This window comes from Trichogramma pretiosum, unplaced genomic scaffold, assembly GCF_000599845.2.
Source record: "Trichogramma pretiosum strain Unisexual culture from Peru unplaced genomic scaffold, Tpre_2.0 scaffold19, whole genome shotgun sequence".
Classification (NCBI taxonomy): Eukaryota; Metazoa; Arthropoda; class Insecta; order Hymenoptera; family Trichogrammatidae; genus Trichogramma; species Trichogramma pretiosum.
In genome coordinates, this window is record NW_019641707.1 from 744,560 (window position 1) to 762,729 (window position 18,170).

At 43.2% G+C, this 18,170-nt stretch overlaps 1 protein-coding gene across 3 annotated transcripts in view; it reads right to left on the bottom strand.

Moving 5' to 3' along the window:
- Nucleotides 1-18,170, bottom strand: part of LOC106659879 (protein held out wings) — a 50,434-nt gene that overhangs the window by 11,057 nt on the left and 21,207 nt on the right. For all 3 annotated transcript variants that reach the window (XM_014382615.2, XM_023463085.1, XM_014382617.2), the window contains exons 2-5: nt 8,347-8,480; nt 3,462-3,578; nt 895-1,035; nt 15-117 (exon numbers count right to left, since the gene is read on the bottom strand). In XM_014382615.2, coding sequence (XP_014238101.1) covers nt 15-117; nt 895-1,035; nt 3,462-3,578; nt 8,347-8,480 — 495 coding nt within the window. The remainder of the gene's footprint in view (nt 1-14; nt 118-894; nt 1,036-3,461; nt 3,579-8,346; nt 8,481-18,170) is intronic.

Genomic DNA, 18,170 nt, shown 5'->3' on the forward strand with positions numbered 1-18,170 from the left:
GATGAAACACTCACCCGATGCAGTGGCGACTTTGGTATTCGAGTCTCTGTAGGTGCCGTTGATGATGGCAAGCTCCATGAGCTGTCGTTTCTTGAGCTCGTCCTCGCCATCGGCTTGCTGTAACACAATCGACGGGCAATGACAAAAATGCCGCGTATAAGTATGACGAGCGAAAAAGCTACGTGATTTGGCCAAAAAAAGCTTCCGTAGGTGGGAAATGAGCTTGTTAGTCACTACACGCAAAGCTCGCAAGCGTTAATTGAAACGTCCTCTACAAGTACACAATACGCGCAATTATTATCGAACGAATCTCACTTCCGAGAAAACAAGCGCGTACAGTCGTTGTTTTTCGTCTCGTTTTTGAAAAATTTCGGGCAATTAAAATCGGCTATTAATATAAACGGCGCGCGTTAATAAACTCGGGCATTTTCACGCGTCCTCGATTTCCCCCTCGCGGCAGCGGTGGAGGGATATATAGCAGTCATCTCTCGCCTCGAGAGCTGTTTTTCCCGAAAGAGATCGAGAGGAAAAACGAGATCAGTCGGGCGCGGGTGGTCGTATACGTATACATATATTATGCCACATCACGACTCATAATACGTAACAGCGGTGGCAGCGGCACAGGTAAGCAAAACTCGCGCGAAAATACCCGAGCTTGCAAACGATTCGCTGACCCGATTCCTCCGTACGTACCGGGTCATGGTGTATAATAAAAGAAAGAGAGAGAGAAACGAGCAGCGACATGCGAGATTATGATGAATCGCTGCAGCAGGCGCGCGCGTAAATTTGTCAGTTGCGTTTTTAAAGTAATATTTAAAGGGCAGAGCTTTGCTTGCAAGCTTTTAGAGGTGTGCGTTAGACGGGTTACAAGTATAATTGGAACTTTCTCACAACGGGTATCAGAAGCTTCTTGACTTCCTCGACGGCGCGGGCCAGTTTGAGGGTGGCGCGATTCTCCGTGTCCTCGACCGTGAGCAGCACGTGGAGCTCGTCCGTCAGATGCTCCCAGTTTGGCTTGCCTCTGTTTTGTTCCTCCTGCAAAACGGACAACAAAAAATATATTGCGTTAATTTTTAAGTTCGAGCATAAACGAGGAAGTACATTTATAGACATATATTACGGATGCGATATATATTGGGAAGTGCTGACTATGTAATAAGATAAAATAATAATAATACAACTAATAAACGTGCTGCAATAAATATTTCTACATTCGAAGTAAAGTAAAAAAAACACAGATAGAAGGAGTGTACAATATAATATATAAGGTTTTGCACCGAGGCATTCGCACCGAAAGAAGTGCTAAAGTTTTAATATCTGAAAATACCTCGGCGCGAATTACAAGAAAGTATAAGAAAGAGAGAGAGAGAAGGAGAAGGAAAGAACGAACGGCAGCAGCACAGCTCACACAGCAAAAATACTTACGCTTTACGATGCTTTCGAGAATGCGCCCCGATAATATAAGTTGTGTGCAGCTTGAAAAATATTACAAGAAAGAGACAAAAAAACAGTTTTATATTTTCCAGCGAGTTTCTTCGAAAAAAAAAACTTATGGTGTTGGACGACGACGACGAGAAAGATAAGGGCGGGGTGTGACGGGGGAAAGAAGAGAGTATCGGTTTGACTTGTGTATTATAACTCGCAAGAGTCCTATAATAGCTATTAATTTCGATAGACCAGCAGCAGCAACAGTAGTGGCTCAACATTCGATCAAAATCAAATAGACAGCAGCAGGGCTCGCACACATTATAGTTATACACGTACTTCTCTCTCGGTCGCGACAAAAAAAAGCGCGTTAAGTGCACCCACGATATTGTACCGCGATAATGCGGGCTTCTCTCTCTCTCTTTGGCTCTTGACTACGAACTACTATTACCACTACTGCTGCAGGACTCCCTCATGCGGAACTCCGGCTTGTGTGTGCGTATGTGTCGTGTTTATAAAAGAGAAAAACTGCTGAACTGCACCACGCCGCCTGTATATATATCGCCTTACATTATATACATATTTTTTTATTTACCTATTATAATACAGCAAAGCTCTCGTTGTGTATACGTCGAGCATTTTTGTTGTACTCGCGCGTACCCGTCTATTATAACGTTTGCACGATCGTATGTGTGTGAGAACCGATGCCTGATTATCCTCTCCCGGTATTCGTGCCTTTTTTTCTCGAATTTGATAATTTGTCTATTTAGAACTTCGCAGACTAAAACTTTGCCGCTATGCATTTTCACGCAACGATTCCATAAATAAATAAGACATCTAAAAAAGAGACAAGCAGCAGCAGCATCAGCAGCAACGTCTACTGTTGGCTTATGCGGTCACACGCATACCTATACATATCTATTTAACGCGCGAGTCGTGCTGCAGCCGAGAAAAACAACGTAGTTTTCGCAACTTCTGCGGTGAAAATATCACGACGTTCTCTCTTTCTCGTGTAATATAATTTCTAACCTCGAGAGTTTTCTACTAGCTGCTACTGCTACTGCTACTGCTGACGCCACTTTGGACGATAAAGAAAAACGCAAAAAACAAGATCGTGGGCTGTATATATATGCAGCCTGCAAAAAGGAAGTCTATGCACTCGTCTAATTTCACGGGCAGTTCGGCAGCGGTACACTATAGGGCCTGGCGCGAGCTAAACAATGGCAATACTTGCAGTATATACTCGGCGCGCTACTGCATAACACACTCGCAAATTTTCGGTGTCGGTGTAACGAGGCGTGCGTATACATGATGAATTTCGTTGTTCGAACAAACAAAAAATTGACGATAAAAATGAAAAGTAAGAAGAGACTCGAGCAAAATAGAATCTGGCCAGCGTTCAAAACAGTCGTCACCGCCACCAACGTCGTGCGCTTTCGCGCAGCGCAGCCTAATTTCTCAATAATTACTTCCTAATCGTGTCGCAGCTTCTTTCTTTTATTTTATTTTTTTTTCTATATGCACGCACGTTACACCAGGTCGCGATAAATATGTTATTTCGCATTCGCCGAAATTATTTCAAACTCGCTCGCGTATCAAATCGCATTCCAGCCAAAAACACGTGCGCGCCGCGTCTTCCAAATTACATAATACGCGCGCGGGACATTTAATTTATTAAACGCGTCGAGGCTTATTAAACGAACGCGGCGATTTATCTCGCGCGCGTGCGGCTTCTTCGTATGTATACACACACGACTTAATTAATATAAAATCTACTCGTTACGAGGAGGAAGGGCAAAGGGAGAATAAGTGTGTTAATATGTGTATATACGATTACGTAAGTAATGCGTGAATTGTACGAAAATAAACAGTAATACATACGTGGTGGTGCGCCCTATATTACGCATCGGGGGGTCCAAATTTAGCGCGGAATTTTAATTTTTAATTTTCAATTTTATTCTCAAAGATCAATGGGCTGCGCTTATGGCGTATATGTATTTAACAATAAAAATTGTGAAACATATAACGATCCTTACCTTCTTTTTATCCCTCATTGAACCCTTGCCTCGCACCATGATTTTGCATCCAGTCTCCTGTTCCAGCTGTTTGGCCGTCATACCGCGTGGTCCCAGAATCCTTCCCACGAAATTGAACTACAATAAAGCAAAGAAAAAACAGTACGCATTATTATATTGATCGAATTATCGTTGCTATAGATATCGTGTAAACATCGAGAGTACACCGTGAACAAGTAAAAAAAAAAAAGCTGAAGAATCGAGATCGTATCGATCGGATAATAACTATACAATAATACACAACAACAACGAGAAAAAAAAACACAGGTAGCAGGCAACAACGACGCCACACTCGTATCTCGAGCAAATTTAGACGTACACCCGATAAAAGTCTCAATGAACGAATTACCGAACCGAGATACCGCCGGCCCGATAAGCAGCAAGTTGAATTGGAAAGCGGGGGATTAAAAGCCAGCGAGTGAGAAAGCCGCGTGGAGAAGTTATCGCACTCGTGTGTACAAATACATATACGTACACATTCATCAATTTGTTGTACATATAGAGACTGCTATATAGACAGGTTACAATGGCGATTGTGTATTGTTTCGCTGCGCGGTTTTCTACTGCAGCGTACTACGTATATACCTCGGATGCAACTTTGGGATTTTTCAATTAGAGAGAGAGGAAAAAAAAGAGGAAAGAAACGCATTAAACAAAGTAACGACTGAAGCTACTACCGTGCCAAGACACACATCTAAGAAGGAGAGAGAGAGAGAAGTTAAAACTCCTCGAAGGCGAGGCTCTCCGGCCTATTGCCTGCCGCGGGTCAGTCTTACGTATGTATAGTCCTCCTATATGTATCGCCGCCGCGCCCTTGCCAATTATGATAATAACGACGACAAAGATGTTTTGCGGATGTCTGTGTACGTGTACGTATACGTGTATGCGTCGGTATACATTGCAACGAATCGAGGCGCGTCTACGTGGATTGTTTATAGTACATATGAGATGCGGAAACTGCAGTGTAGTACTGGCCTCTACATCCTATATATATATTGCATTGCACTGCACCCGCGCGCGCGAGTGTCGTGTATATATTACCGACTAGTCGATCGGCCGTAAGGCAATATATAACTCGAATCCTCTATAAGGCGAGGCTCTCTCTGCGCCTTCTTAATATTACACGTGTATATAGATATTGTAAACATTCATTTGAATTACTATCCGCTGCTGCTGTCGATCATTAGGAAGTAAGTAGCGCAAGGTTTTATTTTTTTTTCTTCTAATTTTTTTTTTATTTTTCCAATAAATAACCGCGAGCATTATACGTGCGCGCATGTGTCTCTCTCTACTCGGTGTAAAAGCCATGTAGGAATACGTGTCTACGATATCGCGCATATTATTGAGTCGACCGCGGGCGGTGCGGCATAGGTAGTAGGCGAATTCGATAGATACATACGTAATTGAATGAATCAGAACGGCATGTTCTACCATGTACGTATATGCACAACGTGTTTTGTTCGCGGTTATAAGGTAGCAATATAATTGATGATATTTTTCGAATCGTGTATTTTTTTTTCTGACGCGTTCATTGGCTAGTTTTATATGTATGCTGATGATTTTTGCTTTACTATGTTTTACACGAGGAGAAAAGCTGTCACGAGCAACCGCAAAGCTCGGATTGATGCCTTTTCTGGCGATGCTCTCAATGCAAAGACACACGACTGGACGGTTTTCGGCTTTTTCTACGAAATCGCACGAACATGTACGAATCGAGCGAAGATGTATCGACATCAACTTTAGTGAAGTGTCTCAATTGCAGCTTCATATTTCAATTTCAGCTATTGGTCGGCGAACATTGCATTGGGATTTGAGATTCTATACTCGGCGCCATCTATCGGTACAACTGTAATTATATTGTCTCGATACACGAGGAAATTCATATCGAAGGCACAACAGCAGCAAACAGCTTTGTAAGCCTACGTGCAGGATAATATAATTATCATATTTTAACTGGCTTGTATTTTAGCTCAAAACTCGATGTCGCATAAGATTGAAAAGCCTCAACGAAATCTATAGAAACGACGCGCGTCGTGCATCGATCATAACTCAAAATCCACCTCCGCATCTCAAATCCCATCGTACACGCATACGAATATTCGCGTCATAATGAGCGCGAACTTTAAGCATACAAAACGCGTGTGCACGAGACATTAGAGAGCAGCAGCAGCGGTACAAAGCCAAGCAAAAATCGTCGTCGCTGTAATATTGGAAAACTAGAATAGGAGTCTCGTTTCTTACTCTCACGCTTTCTCCAACGTGCATATATAATATATAATATACGTATGTATATTATATGCACATGCTATAGTCTGCGCGCGATGCATACACACACATTACACCGCGAAGGTATGTATACAGATCTATGCTGTGGGAGCATCTAGCTCCTCGCGACTCGAATAGAGAGAAAGGAAATAAAAGATTCGACGACGGGTATGCCTTATAGAACACACACACGCGGCTTTCTCGAATTTTTGTCATCGAGAGTGCCAAATGCAAGTCGAGCGCGGCGAAACATTTTCATCGGCCGCGTGAATCAATCTTCTCTCTCTCTCTCTCTAAAGTGCAACGTATCGATTTCGCGGCGGGCGCAGCTGAACGAATGCCAACGACAAAAGTATTATATACCGTATAATAAGCTTAGCTCAGTCGCTCGCAAATTCCTCGTGTGTACGTGCAGCAGCAGTTTTCGCGATCGAATAATGTCAACGAACCGAGCTGTTTGCAGCGGTCCGCGTATACTTGCGGACAAATCACATTGGCATCGTTGGCGCTATTCGGAGCGCGGCAATCGACGATTCGGCATCTCGTCGTTTGTTTATTGCAAGGAACGCGAGAGCTGTCCCCCTGCGCGAGCACGTATTATTATTATTATTACGGCGCAGTTGGTCACGAAAAATCGTGATTTCCTTTATCGCGCGTTAGGAATACGTTATGTATGTGTAATGCCTATACGGAAGGTCGCTAATTTGCCTTGTGTGTGTGTGTCTGTATGTGTGTGTGTATTTTTTATCTTATTATTTTCGTGCATGACATGAAAACCACGGCGTAGCCTCGAGAGATGCGCGCGCTATATCGCACGTATACCAGTCACTGACAGAAGTATAAGAGAGACGGAGACTCTACGTATATTATAAATAATTGCAACTTAGTATATACCGCGAGAGAAGCGGGAGCTGCTTCTGCACTGGTGGGGTTGGCCATAGGGAGAATAAAAAAAAAACGGAACGAACGCGGTTAAACGCGTGAGAAAAAATGCCATAAAGAAAAGGTACAAAGTGTGTATCTGTGTGCATCGTATATGCTATGTACTGCTGCTGGTCGCGGCGCCGCTCACGCGCGATTCGTTATGCAGCGGTGCTTGCACAAAAGAGTCTCTCGCTCTTTCTCTCTGTATACCTTATAAACTGCGCTTCGTGGCATACACGCATATAAATGCATATATAGCCCTCTTATAAAAGTAATACGGAGAAATGCCGCTCGCAGCTGAGAGAGCTTTTTCCTCGATGTGTATGTATGCGCTCAAAGAAGATGAGAATCTATATATCGCGTATGCAAGTACGGTCGAGAGAGGTGTGTACACGCGCCGATATATTTGCCCGGAAAATTCATAATTAATACGTAACGAAGAGGTCGGCAACATCAAACAACGGCGATGAAAAAAGGCGTGTTTTTCAACTAACTTTTAAAATACGATCGAGCTTTCCGAGGCCGATCGGAGATTCCAGGGAAAAATTAAACGGGCGCATTTACGTAAGCGAGCGTGTATTTTATTAATACGCATTAAAGCGTACGATTCTTTGATATAAATAGAGGAGAACCCCGTAGCAAAACGCCATAGGAAGAAGAAGCAGAAGAAGAATATAACGTATTATATGCTACCACTAAAGCGAGAGAGAGAAAAGATCGAGCGCTAAAATCTCTCTTATTCTAACTCGGCACCAGATATGCAGCGCTGCGAAGAACGAGAGCGCAAAGTCCACGCGTATAATACGATATAATATAACGGCGCTGTTGCTGCTGCTGCAAGCAGCTCGGCTACTCTGCTCGGCGTTTGTATATGAGCCGAATTCTATTCCGGTAACGAGACAGAAATAAACAGCTGACTCTCCTTCTCGCGTGTTTTAATACCTATATAGGCGCGTTTTCTTCTCTCTCTCTTTCGCGCGATTGCCGCTATGCTATATAGGGCTGTATCGAGGCATGTGCAGGGCAAAGTGTTTCTACCGTGTCGTGTATGAAAAAGAAGGAGAGAATATTTGAGAAAGTATAGTGCAGCTTTTAATAATAGAATTGAAAAGTCGCAGGATCGAGTTGTCATTTATTCAAATCAAATTTTATATTCCGTCGACAACGTCGCAAGCCAACTGCTTCTATCCTACATAATGCGCCACCGACGAATGATCGCTGCAAGCTGCACTACACGACGTTTGGTACACGATTATTCGTATATATATTTCGATCGCAAACGTGCAGATTTAAAAATATTCCCCGCGGGTCGTTGCTCTCCTACACACTTAAAAATCATCATCAGCATCGTGATTGACTTGCTTTATGGTATTATTTCTGCTGTTATATTATATCCGTTCCACGTTGCGCGCATAAATATAAAATGTACAGCAGCAGCATCAGCACACCCCGCAGTCAAATTGCAGAGAGCTTGCAGCAGAGCACTCGATGATCAGCAAGTTTATTTTCAACGGGCGCCCGCGTGCAAGCTCTATACGTATATAATACGTATGTATATGATTGAGAAAAGCTCGGAGCTTTTTTTGCTTTACTCATTTATTCACGTACGTATTTATCCATTAAAACATAATAAGAGTAATTAAAGGTAAACACTTACGTCTGGATGTTCTTTGACGGGTACGTATACTTTTTCTGTGAGCGTCGTGACCTCGCCCTCTGCTTCGGGGAGTGCGAGTGGCTCCTTCTTCACGCCGCTGATTTGGAACAGACTCGCTCTGACTTTTGCGATTTCTGCGACAAACGAAAAAAAGAAGAATAAGACGTTGAATTATATTGCTAAAAAACGATAATAACACGTTCTACACAGTGGCAAGGAGCTCGAGTAATGTTTAAATACATAAAAATACACGATGAGGCACGATGGCGCATCTTTCCAGAAGAATATATATTGTGTAGCCACGACGACGACGAAGCAGCGGCAGAGAAGTTAATTTTATTTTCTCATTAGAAAATGATGTCACTCGCGTCTTATGCGTATACACGCCTATTTGCCTCAGTAAAAGTGACATCACTCGAGTATGAGAGAGAGGAACTTCTCGAGGCGTGCATCATGTACCAGCGCGCTACACAGCAGTAGCTTCGATACAAATCTCAATTTGTCTCAATTCTTTTTTCCCGCGGCGAAGTTTTACGCTGCGCGGAAGTGAATTACGTGTAATAACGATTTACGACGAAAAATGATAAAATTCGACAAGACCACCCACACGTATGGACACAAATTGCAAATAAACGTCCACGTATAAATACTCGTGTAAACGCAATCGTCGCGCGGGTTGCTACCGCTCTCGCGCTCTCTCGGCCTTGGCACACTGGAACCGCCGCGCCTCTACCTTACATTACCAACGATTAATTAGTGCCTGCCACGCATTGCGTGCGTGTGTGTTTATACACCGCTCGATTAAACGTATGTATAGGCTAGGATATACCTGCCACACGCGAGGGAGGAGAATATCCTGCAGCTGTAGTATTTATAGTAATATAAATCGTGATTTATTCGTAGGCGCGTTCATTGCTGCATTTGAAAAATTAATCTGAAATATTTTACTCGAGGCTGTCGTCGACTTTTATATATCCTATACATGTATATAATATATAAAGCGTCGTCGACTTTGGAACAATGCGCGAGTTATAATGTGTAACTCTGGCAAATAACTGCGCGCGAGCGAGCCGTCTTTGTCTCGCGGAGGCTCTTCTTCTTCTTCTGCTCTGTCTCTCGCACGAGTCTAATTGATTTACGGCATTTAAATCGAGCTTGATTCGAGCTTGGCCTCCTCTACGCACATTTTCATCTATCGCGTATCACGCTCCTTTCGACGATTCTTCTTCTCTCTAGCACGAGTCGAGTCGAATCGTCGAGTCGTGATTGGTAAAAAAAAAATTTTTTCAACGATAAAAGATATAGATCATCATCCTGTAAAACAGTCGTGCGAGTCGGGTGTTATTAACGCCGTCCTGTATAGCACGTATAGTATCGAGAAAAGACCGGACAACCGGCGGCGGCGATTCCGTAATATCCAGGAGCGCGTGTTTCTAATACGTAACACAACACGATGCTGCGCACTGGTAGCGGTATAAGCGCGACGTGCTCGACTGCCTTATACCAGATTATATATATGTAACACATCTTCCGCGCGCGGTATTATGCCATCCCTCGGCACCGAATTCGCACTAGATACGAAACACAAAGAAAGGAAGAGAAGCAGCGAGAGCAGAGATAGACGCGCATTCGAGTGTAGTATAGTAGTAGTGTATATATGTAGTAGTGTAGTAGACCGAAAACAGCAGCCCATTGTTTTTTTCTCGAGACTTGTGGGGCTCTGCGGAGCATCAATGTGAAAACTTGCATGTAGTTGCAAGTTCTGTTGATTTTCTCGCTCTCTCTATCTTAAAAAGGTCGATGTTTCTTGTCATTTATTAATGAAGCCGATTGCGCTTCGAGGATCATCGAACGCTATTTTATTTTATTTTATATGCATTATAAGCTGATGCCTACACAATAGCTAATTTATAAATTATGCTTTCATTCTTCGTCGTTGCATTTATATATTATAAATACGCACGCGCACGCATAGTTGTCACTTATAGAATAACAATGAGGACTGACAGCGCAATCGTTTTTCCTTCTGCGCCTTTTTTAAATTCATCATCATCAACGACGACGTCTCGACGGACCTAACGCAATTTTTACCTTCTCTACCTCCACCCACATGCACGCGTTATAAACTTGCGATCGCAATTAAAAAAAAAAGAAGAAGAGACTCGAGAGCCTCTCTCTCTCGTACACGAAGCACACCGAAAAATGACGTAATTGACGATCGTGACAATCGTGGTTAAATTGCCACCGTTCGCCGCTGCGTGCTGAGTGTTTGTTTGTTACGGTTACGTTGGTCGTCCGCGCATTAGTGGCTTCTTTCATTTATTTTTTTTTTTTTTATTTATTTTTTTTTTGCTACCAAATGTGGTCAAGTGGTTTTAAGTATAACGTTCGGTCCTGCGTTTTTCTCTCCCACCCTCGCTCTCTGCCGTGTCCTCTTATAATTTGTAGGACGATTGGCAAACGAACGAGTTTTTCGCAACGTGCATACGTCCGAAATGGGACATAAAAATCGTTTTTTTCTCAGGCTGATCGCCGCAGCGGCAGCAGCGGCAGGATTATTTAATGCAGTTTGATTTTGCTTTGAGATGAGGCGCGCTTACCGCTCGTTTATAAATCTATATATAATAGTATTTTTCTTTTCATTAACCCGCTACTAGAGAGATTGACATCTGATGCAAAACCTCTGATTCCGCTTCGTGCCGCGCATATATACAGGGTTTTGTATGATACAGAGACAGACGGAACACACGTGCTTATAAGCTATAAGCGTATAATTTCAAAGATTCTTGCGAGCGTGATTCATACCGGCGCGCGGATTACGTTATGCGCCTTATTATATTCTCGCCGTGCGCAGCAGCAGCTTTGAAGCACGTAATAATGTATACACGAAGCTTCTACCCGAAGCGCGTCGAGGACGATTTATTTTTCCTTTCTTCATCGCACACCCGAGCTTTTTTGCAGCTCGCGATCCTGCTGCTCGCGATTCGTACGACGAGTATTATACAAACTTTCCAAGATACAAAGTGCACGGGCAAAAAAAAACTCCCTGAGAACTTCAGCGTCGTCCTGACGCACGAGCTGCGCGGCAGAAAAAGTTCGCGGCAGTAAATTTCACTCCGAGAGCTGACGACGACGACAATTTGGCATTTAAACGAGTACACGCGCGTGGATATCGACAAGTGTCTCGCGTTAAATTATACGCATACTGTCGCTGTCGTTCTTTATTTCGGTTACAAATAATATATCCGTACATACACGTGCAAAGCGTATGAATGCGTGCGTATACGCACTCGCATTCGATTATCGTACACTTATTGCTCCTGCCGAGATCGACTTTCTTCTCCTTCGGACGCGAGATTTTTAATTCGACCTGTACCATAAAGATTTTTAATCGCGATCGTCGTGTAATACAATATATACAGAGTAATGGCGAATTCTCGTATTTTTGCAAATTTTATTTCCTCATCTCTCTCTCGTTTCCGGTCGCCTTTCGTTATATATATCGACGTGTACTCCGCGCATTTAAATGCCCCCGCGAGCGGGTATCCCAAAATCTTAATGAATTCCTCTCTTCGCCGAGACTGTTATTCGACCTTTTTTCTTTTTAACGCGAGTAGTATACAACACACACTTACATGTACTTTACACACCTACGCTATGAAAAATTTGCGTTCAGGTCAGACCGGTTGGAGGAAGAAGCAAAAAAAAAACCGAAGAAATAATGATAATAATAATCGTAACACGCGGTAAATTACCAATATATCTGCAACTCGTGTGCGAGTGTTTATCATTATAAAGCTGCGTAGATCTCATGAGTCAGATCTCTCGCGGCCGGTTAGCTGCGGCTTCTTTTTTTTCTTCTCTATTATAAAGGCGATCGCACAGCCTGAGTGCGAGTGAGATTGAATCATATTATGCGCACACATACACACACGCGGAGCTGGAAACTAAAATGGAAAACACGGTTGCACCAAGCCGATCGACTTATGTATTTTTTTTTTATACGCGCGTCTCTATCTCGCTCTCTTTTCTCTCATTTTCACGTCGTTAAGCGAGAGTTTAAAGCTCGAGTTCGAGAGACGTCGAATGAAATTATCCGCGCTCGTTCTTGGAATATGTCGATATACTGTGCGGTTTATTCGCGCAATTGACTCTTTTTTCGCACGCGTGGGATAAGTATTGGCAACGAAACACACCTGCCTCGCTGTTTTTTTTTTTTTTTTTATATAAATGCAAAACGTGTCGCTGCTACTCGTGCGAACCTGCGAGCGCGCAATTGATTATTTTTTCATCGTAATTAAAAAGAGCACAAAAATAAATCATCGTCGAGTGTCTCTCGACGTTCGAGCGCGTATACGTTTTTTGAAATAACATTCGTAGTGGGTCCTTTGAGCGAAATCTTGTATTACATTATTATAACTATGTATAATAAGATGTCAGTCAACGCTGTAACTATTATAATAGCAGCTCGAGTTCGAGACACATATACTACATTCTGACGCAACCGATGATCGACACCGTGGAAAATTCGTCCTTCGAACTACCTATGTACGTAAATAGCCGTTCACATGGCTCGAGCTACTATATACCGTGTGTATTTATAAATAAATAAATACGTCCGCGCGGTAAGATGCAAAGCTCCAAAGGTGGAATTTGCGATTCGTTGCGGTAGCTGCGGCGGCGGCGGCGACCGACATATTTAGATATCGACGCATTGATATATACCTATACACAATGGATGCGTGATGGAATTTCTCGGCCTGTTTTTTGTTTCAATAAACATTGTGTCGCATTCGCGATATTTTGTAAGAAAAATATTCCATCGTCGAATGCAAAAAAAAAAGAAAGAAACGACAAAGTCTTAACGCGCTGAATATAATGCAATTAAAAAAAACAGTAAGAAGGAGAAAAGAAAGGAGACAACCCACACACGCTCGCGGAGAGTCCCAATTGAAGGCATCGATCGTTAAATTGCAAAAGAACACGCAGCGCACGAAGCGATTCTCATTATCAAAGTGTCGATGTAAAAAATGTGTCCACGCAGAACGAGTCTGTGTGTGTGTTTGTGTGTGCGTGGTGTATTTGCTCGCGCCCGATGAATAATATTTCCAAATACGACGACGACCGACACTCGATGTTTTCTTTTTATTCGCGTTTGCGCGTGACCCCTTAAAAGGCGATATCGTCGTCGTCGTCGTCGTTCTCGAACGGTACTTGTACACGTTACACGTATCCACCACGTGCTGTAGGTAAATGCAGTCACACACACGTACACACATACACCCTCGCCGAGAAAGTGCAACGATGCACGCTCGCGCGCAAAGTTTCTTTGTTTTCGTTTTGGAATATGTATATAATGTGTGATCCCCCAACACGATCGTTCTCACACACACACACACACACACATGAACTCGGGTATAACACTTTTCTCAATGACTCGGCACCGAGCGCCGACCACGTCGATGACGACGACGACGACGATGATGATGTGGGTCAGTGGGATCGTAAATAATCGAAGCCGAGCTTTTAAAGAAGTGCAGCATTTTTCGACTTTCGATTCGGACGCCTGTTTATATTATTATTCTTCGGAGTCGCGATCGAGTCTCGACTCGTTTTTTCCTTCTCCTCCTTAATGAATTAAATGTCTCCGCGCTTTATGTAGATTCATTTTTTTTCTTGCGCCCCGATGTCATCAAGTTTCACTCGCGGCCGACCAGCAGTAGTCAGAGACAGAGATAGATCGTACTATATACTACGCGGATAAAAAAATCATAATTTTTATTTCACTTATCATATCTCGTTCGTACAGCAGATCATAACCGAGCTATATAGCGCGAAGAACTGTCAAATTGACTTTGAAGTATACGCGTACGTACATTAATATTTATCATAAACGTTGTTGCGCGGCGCGCCTCGTCAAGATCCACGCAACCGAAACGATCGTATACGCTATACATCGAAAGCGCGGGTGCCGTACATAAACTGCGATATACGTATCGCTCTATATGGCAATGAGAAAATTAAGTTGACCGCTGCGATCATTTTTCACTCTCGGCCTAGTATATATAGTGTATATAGGCGAGCTGCTACTGCTGCGCGCCTCCCTGCAGCGGTGTACACACACATATTTATAATAGCAGCGAATCATCGACGATAATTAGATTTCCACGCGATGATGACCGTCTTAATAGCCGGATAATTGTTAGTATAAAGCGACATTATACGCGCACCCACACCTGATATTAATGAAAAGTTACGATACCATTTACGGTGCGCGCGCTTTACTTTTAATTTACGCGCGATTCGTAATCAAAGTAACGATCTTACGGCCGAGCTTTGCGGGACATGCAAATTACAATGCGCCAGAGAGACTCGCTCGGCTCGCTTATCTTATCAGCGGCGTTGACGCCTTGCGCGCGTGGTGCGCATTTTAAACGCCGCGCGTGCACTCTAAACTTTCTATCCGGCGAGATATTTGCAAAACTTGCGCGCGCTGGCGCATCTTGTACCGCCGCAGGCCTCGCATTTCTAATCGTCGATGTTTCGACGATGACGAGTCTCGAACTTGCGTATACCGTGGGTGTGTTTGGGTTCGATCTCGAGCTTCGTTGAGATTTCGAAAGAGAGAAAGAGTGAAAACTCGAAAAAATAAAGTAATGCTCGATGTTGAGGGAATTCGACATTCGTATCACGTATGCAATGCGCGGCACACGACGATCTGTACAAGCGTGTACTTTCGCAGTTTTACGAGACTATCGGCGTCTTTTTTTTCGTTTTCACGACTCTGGGGGAAGAGAGTAAAATCCCGCGTTCACTTTCTAAAAATCGCAATTAAATATACCCACATCCGATCCATAGCGTCGTTTATAAACTTTGGATTAATCGGAAGATAAAAAAGTTGAACAAAAAAAAATGGTCCAAAAGTTGTGTAATCTTATATGCACAATACGTCAAGCTCTCTCTCTCAACGCTCCTCTCTTTCATGCACGTTTGCGCGCGTCCGCGCGGGTGCGACGAAAGGAAAAGCGTATAGTAGCGCAGCAGCAGATTTTCCGCGTTTGCACACACCGCCTCGTGCGCAACACGTGCTTGCGCGCACTGCATTCTCACACGTATATAAACCGTAATACTACTAAAGCTCATGTGCGCCGCTCGAGCGTCAATCAACGTTGAAATCTCAGACGACGACGATTCCGACAGAAGTTGAAGCAAAGAGACGACGGAAAAAAATAATTACAAAATGCAAATATAAAGATGCGGTTGTGTGTAGTGTGTGTGCTTGCGGCGTGGGACGCACACACGTCGGAAGTATAAAGATCGAGAGTGAAACAACAATTGCGAAACACATTCACGAGCGATTCGCGATTATTCATTCGTCCGTTCGAAATGGAAATTCTTGTAATGAAACACACCTCGCGCGGACAGAGACCGGTAATAGCTTATGCAATTCGCGAAAAACTGGTTTTTAATAACTTTTCTGGCGCGGCTTTAACGTTAGATTATTATATGGCCGCAGCTTTTTGCACTTGTATATATATCGGTGATTTTTGTTTATCCAGGCGAGCGTATACGCGTGGGGGACACTTTCAGCGCGAAAAAAGAAAAAAATTAATTGCGATTCGAGTGTGGCTGGCGCGCAGTACTCGAGACGTACAACCTTTTTCGAAAGTATACGTCTCCCGTTAAAAACAAACATACACGATTGCGCACTTATAATAATCCGTTGCTGCTCCGCGCGCGACACTTTATATACACATCGTTCGCGACGTCGACGACGACGACGAGACAAGTGTCGACTCTACATCACTTTTGGTCAATTTTGCAACTCGAGTTTATATTGCTGCACCGTATACGATTGACGCGTTCGTGCGCACTCGTTAATTTACACACACCCTTGATATATAAAATTCAATTCGCGATCGTGTGTACGCATTGTATAGTAATCGATTCGACCATAGTTGATTCTAGCAACGTACGAAAATCGTTTCGCGCGCAATTCGTTATAAGGTGCGCCTATATACTCGATGAAGTCGCCCAAGATCACGAGTAGCATATAATACATAATCACGCGTGCTTGCAATAAACCTTATACGTTGTTTCCAACGAGCGCGTCGTTATATGCTCATTATAAATATACTCCACGGCTAAAGTGTCTACGATAATACTTACAAGTATATGTATATGGAATAAATAAAATGAAAAATAACGATGACGACAATCTTGGTCGTTTTCTCGCGGGCAAAAAAGCCATGTATATCGTCTACGCGCTGCTACATTATATAGTCGTAGTCACTCGCCTTCTATAAAACGAGACATAACTCGGACGCCTACAAAACTTTGCTGCTGCTGCTGCCTTGTGTGTTTCTACATTATTATTATAAAATATAAAATATCCACGCGCACAGGCGTGTAAATGCGTCCATGCCTCGCCACGTACAAGTGGGATTATTTTTTTTTTTTGTTTCAACTTCTTCTCCTCTCCTGTTTCCGGTGTTACAATTTTATTTTTATTTCGTTTATTTTTCTCTCAGTCTTCTCGCCGTCCAATTATTCCTTTTATTTTCGATTGGAGCGTCCTAAGATGGAGGTAAATTTTTATCAATTCAACGTTCCAAATAAGAAAAAAGAGCGAAATATTGTATTATTACCGAAAGCATTCCGCCGCATCTATATATAACTTAGTACACGAGCAGCCTAAAGCTCGACAGATCGGTCGGTTAAACGACTCGGAGGAATGACAATACTCGTTGCCGTCCGCGTCATCATCATCGGTTTGAAGAAGACGAAGAAGAAGACGTCTTCGTTGTACTACATACATTATACAGCAGCAGCAGCACAGACACACGATCGAGCTAATCAGTCTCTCGTCTCATTACCAGAACTCCCGCGCACACGCTCGACAAAGAGTCTCTCTCTGTTATATGCTACTGTGAGCCTCGGAAACAACTGCTGCACGTCGTCGTCATAATAACAATAATGCAGTGCGATGACATTCGTGATGTCACGTAAAGAGGCGTATAACATGTGTGTATATATAGGGGCTGCTGTTGCTGCGTAGAGCGAGGCACCAAATGAATTCTGACGCGACCAGTAAGTTGTCGAATTAAAGCGATGACTCTCGGGGCATTGTTAGGCGCTTTTATAAGGCGCGCAACTTGCGCGTTTCTTTTTTTTTTTTTTTTTTTGTAAATCATATACTTGTCAGGTCCGACGAATGTTTTTATCGAAAAAAAAATTGTCACTATACAACGAGTAAAAAGAAATATATTCCATTATAATATATGCATGCTATGATCGACACAAGGCGAGCTGCTCGAGCTTCTCGAGGCAAAAGTCTTGCGGGCGCGCACGCGATTGATATATTATAAACTCGGCCGGAAATAGCACTGCCCAGCAAAACTTTCGTGCATTATATGTGTGCGTACGTACGTGTGTGCAGCGGTATATATACGCGCATATTTCTCAATGACGCCGACGCAGCAGCAGCAGCAGCAGCAGTATATATAAAACAGCCCGCGTGCACTGCCTATATGTGTATCGTTGCACACACCGAGCCAACGCCTTGTGCCGCTATATATATTTATAAAAAGTATACACGCGTCAAAAAGTTTCCGATTCGAGCGTAGGTTTTTCTTTATATATAGTAGAGATGCTGTTGAACGACTTTAATTAAATAAAGAGCGAGAGAGAGACTCTGTAACTGTGCCGCAGTAAACGCGGCGAAATAGAATTCAATCGTCATCGATAAATATCGAGGGGGGGGGGGGGCCTTACGAGAGCCAAATAATATACGAGACTCGCGCGATATAATGCGGGTAATATCA